The sequence below is a fragment of the Corvus cornix genome, chromosome 3 (assembly GCF_000738735.6).
Source record: "Corvus cornix cornix isolate S_Up_H32 chromosome 3, ASM73873v5, whole genome shotgun sequence".
Classification (NCBI taxonomy): Eukaryota; Metazoa; Chordata; class Aves; order Passeriformes; family Corvidae; genus Corvus; species Corvus cornix.
Window position 1 is genome coordinate 12,094,882 of NC_047056.1, and position 11,323 is coordinate 12,106,204.

The window sequence follows — 11,323 nt, forward strand, 5'->3', positions numbered from 1 at the left end:
CGGCGGGGGGGGGTGGCTCTTGAAAGGGAATTGGGGCCTGAACAGGAACTGGAGGTGTGAGTGGGAATTGGAGTACTTGTCCCTGAGAAGGCGAACTCCTAGGCCTGGTGCTGCAGGTGATTATCTGCTCAGTGGAAGTAAAGCCAGCAAGGCCTTTTTGTCCTGGCAGCTCCTGGGTGGGAGCTATCCTTGGACGCATCCAGTGTTGGAGGTGATATCCTCATCAGCTGATGCGAAGCCGCCTCTGGAGCGCAGGCCAGTGCTTGTTCTTAGGGTGAAAACAATTAGATTTGCTCTCCCTGCTTTCTGATAAACGAGCTGTGACTGAAAGGAAGCAGTAGCTGAAGAGAGTGGCACAACCCATTCGTACATAATTCCTGTAAGTACTGTAGAAGCTGAACTAAGACTCACAAAAAGAAAAAGCAAAAAGGAAATCGCCTCTTTAAGCCTGCAAAATATGACTATCTCATTTCATACCCTTTATATTTTTTCTGCTAACACGAAACCATTGCATGCTGGCTTTCGCAAATTACTGACAAATTACTGAATTAATGACTGGCAGCTTGTTTGGTTCATCCATAGGAAGCTTTCCATGAGCACTGCTGAGATAGAGCAGTTGGGGGGTGGGTGTTGGCGAGTTTCTCACCTTCACGGTGGCATAGGAAAGCTTGCTAAAAGCAACTCAAAAACCAGGGAGCAAAAATAACTTATTCCTATATAGCAGACGCGCATCTATCCCTACTAATGCACACGGACGAGGCACGGCTTGGCCTGTGGAAGCTGCAATGTCACTGCGCCAGCAGGAGCACCCAGGAGCAAATGCAGCTCCAGAGGGGCAGAAGGCAGCGGGATTGAAGTGCCACACGCCCCGACTCCTTGTTTTACAACCTGGCCTGATAGGTGCAAACCTCTGTGTCATTCATGTGCACCCCCGAAGCCGCAAAACTCCGTATCGGAGCATTTGGAGTGCAACCCGTGCCGGGGGAAGGCGCTCGGCGGCGGCGCCAGGAAGCGGCGGTGCCGCCCGGGGGCAGCTCCCAGGGGCCCTCGGCGGGAACGGGAACGGGAATCGGGCCTGGTGAGCGGGATAAGCGGGATGGGGCCCGGGGGGCCCGGGCTCCTGCCCCCGCCCAGCTTGGCTGTGCAGGCTCTCCCTCTGCCGGGAAGGCATTCCCGGGGAGCCTGCCGAGAACAAAGCGGCCTCCCGCCCTTCCTGCTCCCCCAGCCGCGCTGCACCCACCGCGCTGCGGCCCTGCTCGTGGAGCAATGCTGGAATGGGAATGCTGGGCCGGGGGAAAAGAGTGGAACAGCACTTGCTGGTGCTCCACCGTAGGGGGGAGGAGAGAGCCGGGAGCCGGGTGGACAACGCTTATCCAGAGGCAGTGGAAGGGCTCGGGCACCAGTGATGCGCCAGTGCACGGAAAAAAGGCAGTGAACTTTTACCTCCAAGGTTTTGTAAGAAGGCAGAGCAATAGATGGAGTGTTGAATGCAACGGGAAAGCGTAAGGTTACCAGAACAGTGGGGTTCGAGGCTTTGCTGTGTGCCTTTAAAAACAAGGGAACTGTCTGGGGAATTACAGAACTGCAGCTCTATGCAAACCACTTGTGCGAATGTCTGCTTTTAAAAGAAAAGGCAAATCTTGCTTAAGACAAATCTTTACCTGGAGGCAAATCCAGTTCTGGCATGAAGAGGAAAGCAAAAAGATTGACTGCATCTGCTGATTTGCTCTGGTTGTTTTTTAGGTCCTGGATGTAGGAAATATGAATGACTGGCAGAGGAAAAGCCCTCTAGACTGGGAAACGTATGTAAACAAATTGGTGAAAGTTGTTGCAGTTGAGAAACATGAATATGAAGGATGGGTTTTAACAGTTGACCCAGTTTCTGCCTGGTAAGTACTGAAGTTTTTATTTCTGTAAAACTAATAAAAAGCAAGATTTTTAGGAGGAGGAAAGACCCTAAGGCTGAAGCAAACTTATTTGGAGCAAAAATGGCATGTTATCTTGTCAAGTTGCAGCTTCTGCTGATGGCTGCAGCCTCCTTATCTTCTAGTTTGTACTTCCTGTGCACCTCATCACTGGCTGAGCATGGGAAACTAAAAAGTCCTTGATTTAGAATAAGCACTGCTGAGCAACAACCAAAATATCAGTGTGCTATGAACGTTATTCTCACAGTAAATTCAAAACTCAGCACTGTGCCAGCTTCTAGGAAAATTGCTAAGAAAATCGACTCTATACCAGCTGAATGCCTATGTTCAAGGTGAAAGTTCACAGCTTGTGGCTTAAGGCTTCAGCAAATCCAGCTGCTCATGCTAAGCAAGTACAGCTAAGGGAACAGCATATTAAATCACACAGTATTATAATTCCAAGTAAATTACTCTTATTTAAAACTTACATGTTAAACTATACTATTACCTCTTAACAATCCATGTGTTAAGGATTGCTTTTAACAATATACCAAACCCTGCTTTATGAAGAGCAGGAATGCAGGAGTGTTTTCCATGCTTTAGGTGTTGAAATCCTTACCCTCTGTCCAGAGTTCTTGCATGGATGCCTGGCTTTCCACTCCAGCCAGACACCCGTGAAGGTGTAGAGGCTTCTTTGGAGAGCAAGAAGGGAAAATCAGGGGTACTGGACAGAAAGTGGTACCACACACTCTGGTATCCCAAGGGAGTAACTTGAAAACACGGTTTGAAAGGCAAAATGCACCAGGGAATGGGCAGAAATTTGTCTCCTTGCTGCCAGAGCTCTTTGATACCTTATTTGTTGTGAGCTTGTCCCACATGAACACAGGTTGGAGGCTGGAAACTAAAACATTCAGCTTCTGATGTGCTTCAGAAGAAGTGGTTCTTGCTTCAGCTCTGGAGTAGCTCCAATAATCTCCTGAATTTTCTTATCATTTTGGTAAGAAAGGTGCATGCAACTGTGAGTGATTCTGGAGGGTCCAGGCTGAAATCAGGGCAGATCTCACTGGACACATCCCAAGAAGTCATTCCACTAATGCTGGCAATAATAGGCTCGTGAAGTGCTGGCATCAAGTTCTGGAATTTTGCTTCCCATGGAAGGAAGAAAATGGTTTCTGATGCTCTTTGTTGATACGTGAGGGAGACATCCTAGAAATAGAACAAGCTGCCTTCCTACCTGCATTTTAGAACTTCTGGGATGCAGGTGCCCTTGGGAAAAGACCAGGCTTCTACAGTGTAAGCCTGAGCCTTCTGTAGTGTGTTCCTGTTGTGTTTTCATTTCACAAACTGGCAACAGTCATTAAAAAACTTACTTTTTAGCAATGATGAATAAATATGAATATTTTTTCATTAAAAGTTTGTAGTGTTGTTAGCTGCCTTCAGCATTCAAAGTGCTGTATGTATGAAGGTATCACTGTTTCTGAATGTTGAAATGCTTTAGGTTCTTCAGCAGTGTTGGGAAAGCTGCACAAAAATATTTAGATTCCTAGACTTGACTTTATTGTTTTAAAGCAAAGTGTATGTTAATGTTCTGCTTGATAGTGTCTAGAGAAGTTTCAAGCTCAAGACCAGCAATTGCCTACAGAGCCCCACGTTTTTAGTACTTTAAGGGTATAGCAGCATGCTTTTCAAAGGAAAATACTGGGTACTGGATATTGCCTCAATACCTGGGTTAGGCTGATGCTAATGAGCTCTTACCTCGAAAACCTTGGAGGCTGCTTCTCAGTCTTCAGTTAAGAACAGGAACTTACACAGTCTCCCTTCCTTGACAGCATTGTCCTTGCAACATTCTCAGAGAATGAAAAGGTGTCCATATCATTCATCATGGGTCACGCTGTCCAAGAGGTCAAAATACTGCAGGAGGGGGACAGCGACATGGAGCAGCGCCTTGCTCGCATCTTGGAGCCTGAGGAAAGCCAAGCTTTCAGCCCTGAGGAGCTGGAGAAGAGGAAGAACGCCTTGAAGACTTGGCTGGAGAGCAACCACATCCCCGTGGGCGAGCAGGGGGAGCAGGGCAGGACGCTGAGCGTGGCGGGGGTGCTGACCATCGACCCCCCGTACGGCCCCGAGCAGTGCAGCAGCACCAACGAGATCATCCTGTCCCGCGTGCAGGGCTTGCTGCAGGGCTACCTCGACAAACAGCAGCGAGCTCCTGCTGATGAAAGCAGCCCTCTCTAGGAACTCTCCCGCTTCAGGGACTCCCCTGGGCGTCAGCATTCACTGTTGGCAGAAAGGCTGCGTTTGGGTACTTTTTGTCTTGATTTTTTTGTGTGTAAAGGAAGGGATAAAACAAGAAGTCTGAACTCAAAGCACAAGCAGTATTTTTATTATCATATGATATATGATAAATTTAAACTGTTTTGCTCTACCTTTAAAACTAGTTTAATTATCTAGTGCTGAAGGCATGTTTATTTGAACTGCTTACCAGATTATTTTTTCTTTTTTTTTTTAGAAGGAGAATTATGACACCTGGACTTCCCAAACCAAATTAAAAAAAAAAAATTCAGAAAGCTGTTTTGTTTTGTTGTTTTCATGGCTGGTTGGTTGTTGTTTGTTTTCTCTATAACTGTTCTCCTGGCTTAAAATATGAATCACAAGGTATGTCCAAGTTTGTAAAATTATTGGGGAAGGTTAGCAGGCAAATAGCAGGCTTTAAAACCATTCCCTGTCTATATTTGTTATTTTAGAGCAGCAGTGCTTGGGAAACCAGTGTTCTGTAAAAGGAAAATTTGTTGCAATTCAGCAAGTTTGTGTTTCTTAATGCTTTTTCTAGTTTATGCCAACAAAAGATGCAGGAATCATTATGTGACTATTCCCGAGATTATTAATGCAGTGAGGAACATTTAGAGCCCTCATTTATCTCAGTGTATTTGTTCTGCCTTATTACGAGATCCCCAGTGGTGTGCTCAAATGCAGCTGGAAAGTCTGCCTAACCCTTGTTCAGAAAAGGCTCCCCTCATTCCTGCTGGGACTTGCCTAAAATGACCTTGAATCTGTCAGGTTTGTGTTGTTTTTTTTCTTTAAAAATGTCTACTGCACATCCTTTCCTGTGTGTGTCTCCCTGGAAAGGCTGGGAGATGCCAACACACATCATATCCAGCTGCGTGTCAGATATGAAAGGATAGACCAGTGTCTGATGGCTGGTTGGGACGGGCCCGAGCTGTGATCCAGCGTACGAGATTTGGAGCAGTTTGGAAATGCCTTGTTCCAAGGAAGGCGCCACTCCAGGCCGTGGAATAAGCACCATGGTGTCAGCTCCTTCCCCCTCAGCACGGGGAGAAGCTGTGGTGGGTCACGCATGAGGGGTGCAAAGCGCAACGAGTGGCTCCCTACTCATCTGCTCCCTCAGACGCGGACAGGAGCTCTCACCGGGGGCCGCTGGGGGAAGCCTGTGCCCAGAAGGAGTCCGGGGCCGGCCCGTGGCTCCCGTAGCTCCCGTCCCCCCCCGGCCACCGCGGGGCCGCCATGGCCGCCGCCCGCCCCTTCGCCGCGCGGGAACCGCCTCTCGCGAGAGCCGCGCGCGCCCAGGCGCGGGCCCGCCCCGCCCCGCCCCCGCGCGGCGCGCAGGCGCAGCCGCCCTTCCTCTATATAAGGGTCGCGCCTGCCTGGGCTCGCGCTGTCGTCGGGAGAATGTCGCGATACGGGCGATACGGTGGGCACGGCGGGGAGCCCGGGGCGCCGACAGTGGCGTGGGGGCTTCCGCTGCGGGCAGCGGGGCGAGGGGAAGGTGGAGGGAACGGCGGCGTGGGTGCCGCTGTGGCGGTGCGAGAAGGCGGCCGTTCCGTCAGGGGGCCGCTGAGAGGGACGGGGGCGGCGGGGAGGGGGGCGCCGCGGGGCGGCCGCCGGGGCCGCGGCGTCTGTGGAGGGCGGGCGCGGCCCGGCGGGAGCGCCCTAAGATGGACGCGGTGTCAAAGATGGCGGCGGGGCGGGGGAGGGGTGGCCGCGTGCCCGGCGCCGCGCGCGGCACTGACATGGCGGCCGCGTGTCCCCGCAGAGACCAAGGTGTACGTGGGGAATCTGGGCACGGGCGCCGGCAAAGGCGAGCTGGAGAGAGCCTTCAGCTACTATGGACCGCTGAGAACCGTGTGGATCGCCAGGAACCCGCCGGGGTTCGCCTTCGTGGAGTTCGAAGACCCCCGGGATGCTGAAGATGCTGTGCTTGGCCTCGATGGGAAGTACGTGCATGCCTGGAGTTTCTTTGAGGGCCGCAGTCCCCGATCTCCCTACCCCACCCAGTCATGGATTTCTCATGTTCGTTGCTTGAGCGCATCAGAGAAAAATACTCCTTTGGCTAATACCTGCTGTGTCTCGCAGGATAATATGCGGCTCCAGAGTCAGAGTGGAAGTATCCACAGGGATGCCGCGCCGCTCCCGCTACGACCGGCCCCCTGCCCGGCGCCCTTTCGACCCCAACGACAGATGCTACGAGTGTGGTGAGAAAGGCCACTATGCCTATGACTGTCACCGCTATAGCCGGCGAAGGAGGAGCAGGTACGTGCGGGGCCGGGGCGGCCGCGTTGCTTCGCCAGCTCGCTTTTGTGTAGTTCTTGTTAGCAAAGAACAGAATGTTACACCAGTTTTAACTCTTAATGTCGTAAGTCAACAGGTGTATATCACAATTTTTTTTTTTTGCTAATACATATAAAATGTTAATATCTTAATAATCAACCTGGTCAAAACCTTTCAGGTTTCTTCGTTTGAGTCAGTCGCCTTGATTCAGAATGTCACGAGCCTTAAGATTTCATGCTGAGGCGCCTTGCAAATCCGACACTTAAGATCCTCCTAGACCTTGAGGTGATCAGCATAAGAGGCCAGATCCCCTCGAGCCATCTACACGTAGCTTCACCTTATTCTTTAAGGGCAGAAAATTTGAGACGGTGACCGCCGTAACAGTAAATTTGGCTTTCAATTGGGGCCCCCCTCCGGTTTAGAAAGAGGAACACCAGATTGACCACATTCCCACCTAGAAAAATCTTCTTGCGTCAATCAAGCCTCACCCTGGCTCATTGGGCTGTCAGTTTGATCGTCGTTAGATTGAAGAGAACACCTACCTAGATGCAGCGCTCGCCTATAGATACTTCTAGATCGTCTAGATCTGCTAGACCTTGGGCCAAAGAGGGTCGACCTGCAAACTTGCAAGGTTTATTTTAAATACGCATTACAGTGTTTTCTATTCTAATGTAATTCTGCAATGTAATTCAGCTTTTAACATTTTTCTAGGTAGTAAAAATGCTCAAGACAAGTAGGCCCAGACATTTTTCCAACTGACAGATGCTAGTGGTGTGTTTTTGTTGTTTTGATTTCGTTTTTGGTTTTTTCTTTTTTTTGTTTTATTAAATTCTCTTTTTAGTTGTCTTAAAGAAGTTTTGACTTCAGCAGGGCTTCACATGCACTGGTTGTTGCAGCTGTCTGCTGATACCTGTTTTCTCTAACCTAAACCCAGGTCCCGGTCTAGATCCCGCTCGAGGTCCCGAGGAAGAAGGTATTCCCGGTCACGCAGTCGCAGCCGTGGTAGGAGGTAGGGCTCTGCCTTCTGTGTTCCATTCTTATTCCTCCCTCTGGGGGCCTCTCCTTCGTTTTCTGTAGTTACTGTGAAAAGTACCTTGCCCTGATTGGGTTGGTTTTCCTTTGCCTTGTAGATCCAGGTCAGCTTCCTACCGCAGGTCCAGGTCGATCTCTCCTCGTCGATACAGGTCATTCTCACCCCGCAGGTCCCGCTCTGGTTCTCTAAGAAGGTCAAGGTATGTGGTTGCTGTTGAACCCACAGCATTGCTGAAGGGCACTTAACTTGGAGCTGAAATATCAAGTGTGGATATATAGCACCTATAATGTGAACAGTAAGCTTGTTTTGCAGTCCATATGCTGGTAGGAACCTTTGTGGTGTTACATGCCTAAGAGCTACTCTGAATACTTTGTTAAAAATTTAAGCATATAATTTTGGAACTGCTGTTTCTAAGATTTTATTTTTTCTTTCTAACACTGTGTCAAAGTTACTATGGTAAAGGTTTCCAAATTCGGTTTCAAGTGTACAGGGTTTAATTGCTTAATCAAGTAAGGCAGTGGGATTCATTTTATGTGGATGGCAGTACTGACCAAAGGTGCTCCAGCCTTCTAATAATAAGAGTTACTTCTGCAAAACTAACTGCCCAACAAAATTCCCAGTCTTCTGAGACATTTACAGTAACTGATCTCTATCTCACCTGTATGAAGAATGTGATAGTAGAGCTTTCATTGCTTTTTCCCAGATCTAGGTCCAGATCACGCTCTAGGTCCCGTTCTGTTGTATGGCCTCGAAGCAGGTGAGACATTAGTTTTAATTCAGACCAGTAATAGTTTTGGTGTGGTGTTTGGTTGTGGTGCTGTGTTGTTTCTTTTTTTTTTTTTTTTCTTCCCTGGGGGAATTTTATCTGGAAGGAGTTGGAAGACTGTCCAGCAGAGCAGTATTTGCCCTTAATAATTTATGCCTTTTCACAGACAAAAGTAGTGATGTGCAATTAAAGGTCTGTGGAGAGAATTTTTAAAAACAAGTTAATTCTTAGGTGTGTAGTAAATTGAGGATGGTCTTGAGTGCTGCCTTACTGTTACTTAAGCCGTGCTACTGAGTACCAGTTCTAGGTGGTTGTGAGCAACCCCATCCTCTGTAACTGTGATCCAATAAAGTTCCTAGTTACGGGGGGGGAATGGGACAGACAGTGGCTCAGGATAGTGACCAGGAAGGTTTCAAAGCAGTGGCACGTTAACATTTTGTTTAACGTGTGCCAGCAGTGTCCATGTAGTATTTCCACGAGTTACTAGGCCCAGTAAAGGTGAATCTTGATAACCGTTCAGAAACAGTTCTGAGCAGAAACAGAGTAAAAGTATATCTCACTTGTTTGGCCAAGGCTATTGAACTGAGCATTCTTATGTTGAGTGATAGCCTGAATTCTGACGCTCCAAGAAGACAAATATTTTTTAAGTAACAGCAAATATTTGAGCTGGTAAAGTAACATTAATGAATGTGGGAGAAAAGTCTCACTGTTTAAGTAGATTTTAATTCCTGAGATGAACTGGGAATAGTTAACTCATTAGTAGCCAGATACTGGTACAAAATCTGAATTATGCTTGAATAAAATTGCCACCAGCTCTTCAGCACACATGTGGCTGATTCCAGGCTCTTAATGTGCTGTTAAAGTCTTTTCTGAGATGACACTTAAACTATTCTTCCCTTTATAGAAGGGATACTTGCAGGTAGGAAGAAAGTGTGGGAGTGTGGTCTGGTGTCTTGTGGAACTGGCAGCTGAAGCTTTGCTGGGGAGCTTCCTGTGCTTGCACTCGTGTCTTCTGATGAGTGGGGTCTCTGCAATAAGAGCTAAAGGATTCCCTTGAAATGTCCCAGGGAAGGCCTGCAGCACCAGAGCCTTCCCTCTCTGGTTGGTGCTGCTGCGTGGGGTGAATTTGCTGTTGCTGGTGTAGCTAACTCGATGTGTTTGCATGCCCACTGGCTGCTTTGCTGAGCTTTATTTTTCTCCTGTTGTAGGTCTGAGTCTCATGGTAGATCTAAATCTGGCTTACCTGCTAAAAGGTGAGCGTTCAAATACAAGTACCACTCAGTTGGTTTTTGTTTTGGTTGGTGGGTTTTTTTCTGGGGTTCTTTGGTTTTTTTCCCTCATGATTCAAGGACCAGTTTGGACCAGTATTTCAGTTGCATGTGGAAGAAGGTTTTCTGTTGCAGGGTTGGTTTTTTTCTTTCCATAGCTGATTTCAAAAACACTTTTCATACATTATTTTATGGGTTTTTTTTAACAGCTGATGTTTTGTGGGACAGTAGGCAATTCTTCCAGGATTTTGCATACAGATGTTTTTCACTCATTATCACAAAAAAAAAATTTTGACAGGACTTGGGGCATATTTTCTCCTACCTTTCTTCTCAAATGTCTGTAGTTCTCCCTCTCCCTAACTCTGCTCGATTCACTGCTCCTGCTTTGCAGGGTTACTGTGATTTACAGCAGCTTTTAAGCTGTGTGTTGCTCTTTTCCTGAGGGCTCCAGCTTCCAGCATTTTTCCTTCTCACCTGCAGCTTCTTGCTTAAAGTAACTGGGTACACTTGCTACCAGCAGTGTCAATGAATTTAACACCATCAGACTGTTCTGGTTTTAAATGGTCAGAAGTGGTTTCTGAGAGTAGCCAAGTGTACCAACCCCACTGATTGTTTTGTTTGTTTGTTTTTAAACAGCCGCTCAAAGTCCAGATCACCATCTCCAAAGAGAAGGTAGGAATGTCTTAAAACTGGAGTCTGTCCTATGGTTAAACAGCACTAGAGCTGGAGCAGTTCCAAGAGAAGTTAACTTGGGCAAGGCTAAAAGCTCAGGTTTTTTACTTGCCTCAATCTGTGACCTGTGAGAAGATGAATTGTTTACGGGCATTTCCTGCTGCTGGTAGTCAGAATGTCATGATAATAACTCTTCAGGAAATGTACTTTAATGAAATGTTCCTGAGGAATTCAGAATGTAGGAACAAGTGAGTAATGTAAGGTGTGGAGCAAGCCATAAAAGTGTTGTAGGATTAAATTCCTGCTGGTGACTCCTGCAGGGTCAGGAGTTGCACAGCTGCCAAGCTGTGCTATGCTCCATGAAGTAAGTTTTCCTATGTTACCGGAGAAGTATGTGCTGGAATTGAGATTTCTGAGCAGGCTTGGTATCTCAGCTCTCTTAAGTAGTCTTCAGCTTTCAAGCTTAAAGCAGTTTTTAAGTTAAAGTGTTAAAATACAACACTTCTTTCATTATTTGAGAACTGTAAATGAAGATGGGGGTGGAACTCCAGAGGAAGCCTGGGAGAGCATACAGTTTCTGTTGGTTTTGCTGTAGGAGTTGTTCTTAACAGTTTGTTGTTTTTTTTTTTCCCTTCAGTCACTCACCATCAGGAAGCCCTTGAAGGAATGAAAGTTCTAAAAGAATGGGTTAAAATTTAAGAAGTTTAGTAAAAAAATTATTTTGTTTACATTATAAGGGATTTTGTGATGCAAGGGCTTAGTCCTAGAAGGCTGTTTCTATTGACTAGCAATTGGCATGAATTTCTATCTTCTAAAAGTCGTATTAGCAGACTAATACAAAACTCTTCTGTTGTGTTCATGTTCTGTGATCTGAAAATGTTGGGCTTTTTTTTTTTATTATTGGTGCGTTGAAATAAACTGCATTTCTAACTAAGAAATACATTGTGATAAGCGTGCTGTTCATATTTGGGATGGGGAAGCAGGCTGTGTCCCCCTGGGGTGAAAAGCAGCAGGCAGGCTGGGATAGGCACGTGTTTCTTCTTCTATCCCTACAGAGCACCAGTTAGAGGGCAAAGTTACCAGTGCCAGGTGTCATTCCTGCTGTTGAAGCTGG

The 11,323-nt window shown here is 47.2% G+C and overlaps 2 protein-coding genes across 7 annotated transcripts; both read left to right on the forward strand.

The window, feature by feature from the left end:
• The first annotated feature begins 7 nt into the window (after positions 1-7).
• Positions 8-4,471, forward strand: GEMIN6 (gem nuclear organelle associated protein 6). 5 transcript variants are annotated; one of them, XM_039568771.1, is made up of 3 exons: positions 8-379; positions 1,744-1,889; positions 3,734-4,471. In XM_039568771.1, exons 2-3 carry the CDS (start codon positions 1,762-1,764, stop codon positions 4,137-4,139), a joined length of 534 nt encoding a protein of 177 aa, XP_039424705.1. In that variant the 5' UTR covers positions 8-379; positions 1,744-1,761; the 3' UTR covers positions 4,140-4,471. The 5 variants fall into 5 exon arrangements, with proteins under 5 accessions (XP_039424705.1, XP_039424707.1, XP_039424706.1 ...); XM_039568773.1 differs by having other exon boundaries at positions 12-116; XM_039568772.1 differs by lacking the exon at positions 8-379 and adding an exon at positions 463-1,078.
• Positions 4,472-5,504: 1,033 nt separating this feature from the next.
• On the forward strand, positions 5,505-11,149 carry LOC104696662 (serine/arginine-rich splicing factor 7-like). Of its 2 annotated transcripts, XM_039568668.1 has the most exons (9): positions 5,505-5,613; positions 5,956-6,136; positions 6,276-6,452; positions 7,405-7,479; positions 7,601-7,702; positions 8,207-8,260; positions 9,478-9,522; positions 10,174-10,209; positions 10,847-11,149. In XM_039568668.1, the coding sequence occupies exons 1-9, from the start codon at positions 5,592-5,594 to the stop codon at positions 10,869-10,871; spliced, it is 717 nt and encodes a 238-aa protein (XP_039424602.1). In that variant the 5' UTR covers positions 5,505-5,591; the 3' UTR covers positions 10,872-11,149. The 2 variants fall into 2 exon arrangements, with proteins under 2 accessions (XP_039424602.1, XP_039424603.1); XM_039568669.1 differs by lacking the exon at positions 9,478-9,522.
• Positions 11,150-11,323: the final 174 nt, after the last annotated feature.

Excerpts from the sequence above, each read along its gene's own strand:
- GEMIN6 (XM_039568771.1), top strand. The coding sequence starts at position 1,762 with ATGAATGACTGGCAGAGGAAAAGCCCTCTAGACTGGGAAACGTATGTA. Across the intron at positions 1,890-3,733 it reads GTTGACCCAGTTTCTGCCTG|CATTGTCCTTGCAACATTCT; the intron begins GTAAGTACTGAA and ends CTTCCTTGACAG.
- LOC104696662 (XM_039568668.1), top strand. The coding sequence starts at position 5,592 with ATGTCGCGATACGGGCGATACG. Across the intron at positions 6,453-7,404 it reads AGCCGGCGAAGGAGGAGCAG|GTCCCGGTCTAGATCCCGCT; the intron begins GTACGTGCGGGG and ends ACCTAAACCCAG. Across the intron at positions 9,523-10,173 it reads TCTGGCTTACCTGCTAAAAG|CCGCTCAAAGTCCAGATCAC; the intron begins GTGAGCGTTCAA and ends GTTTTTAAACAG.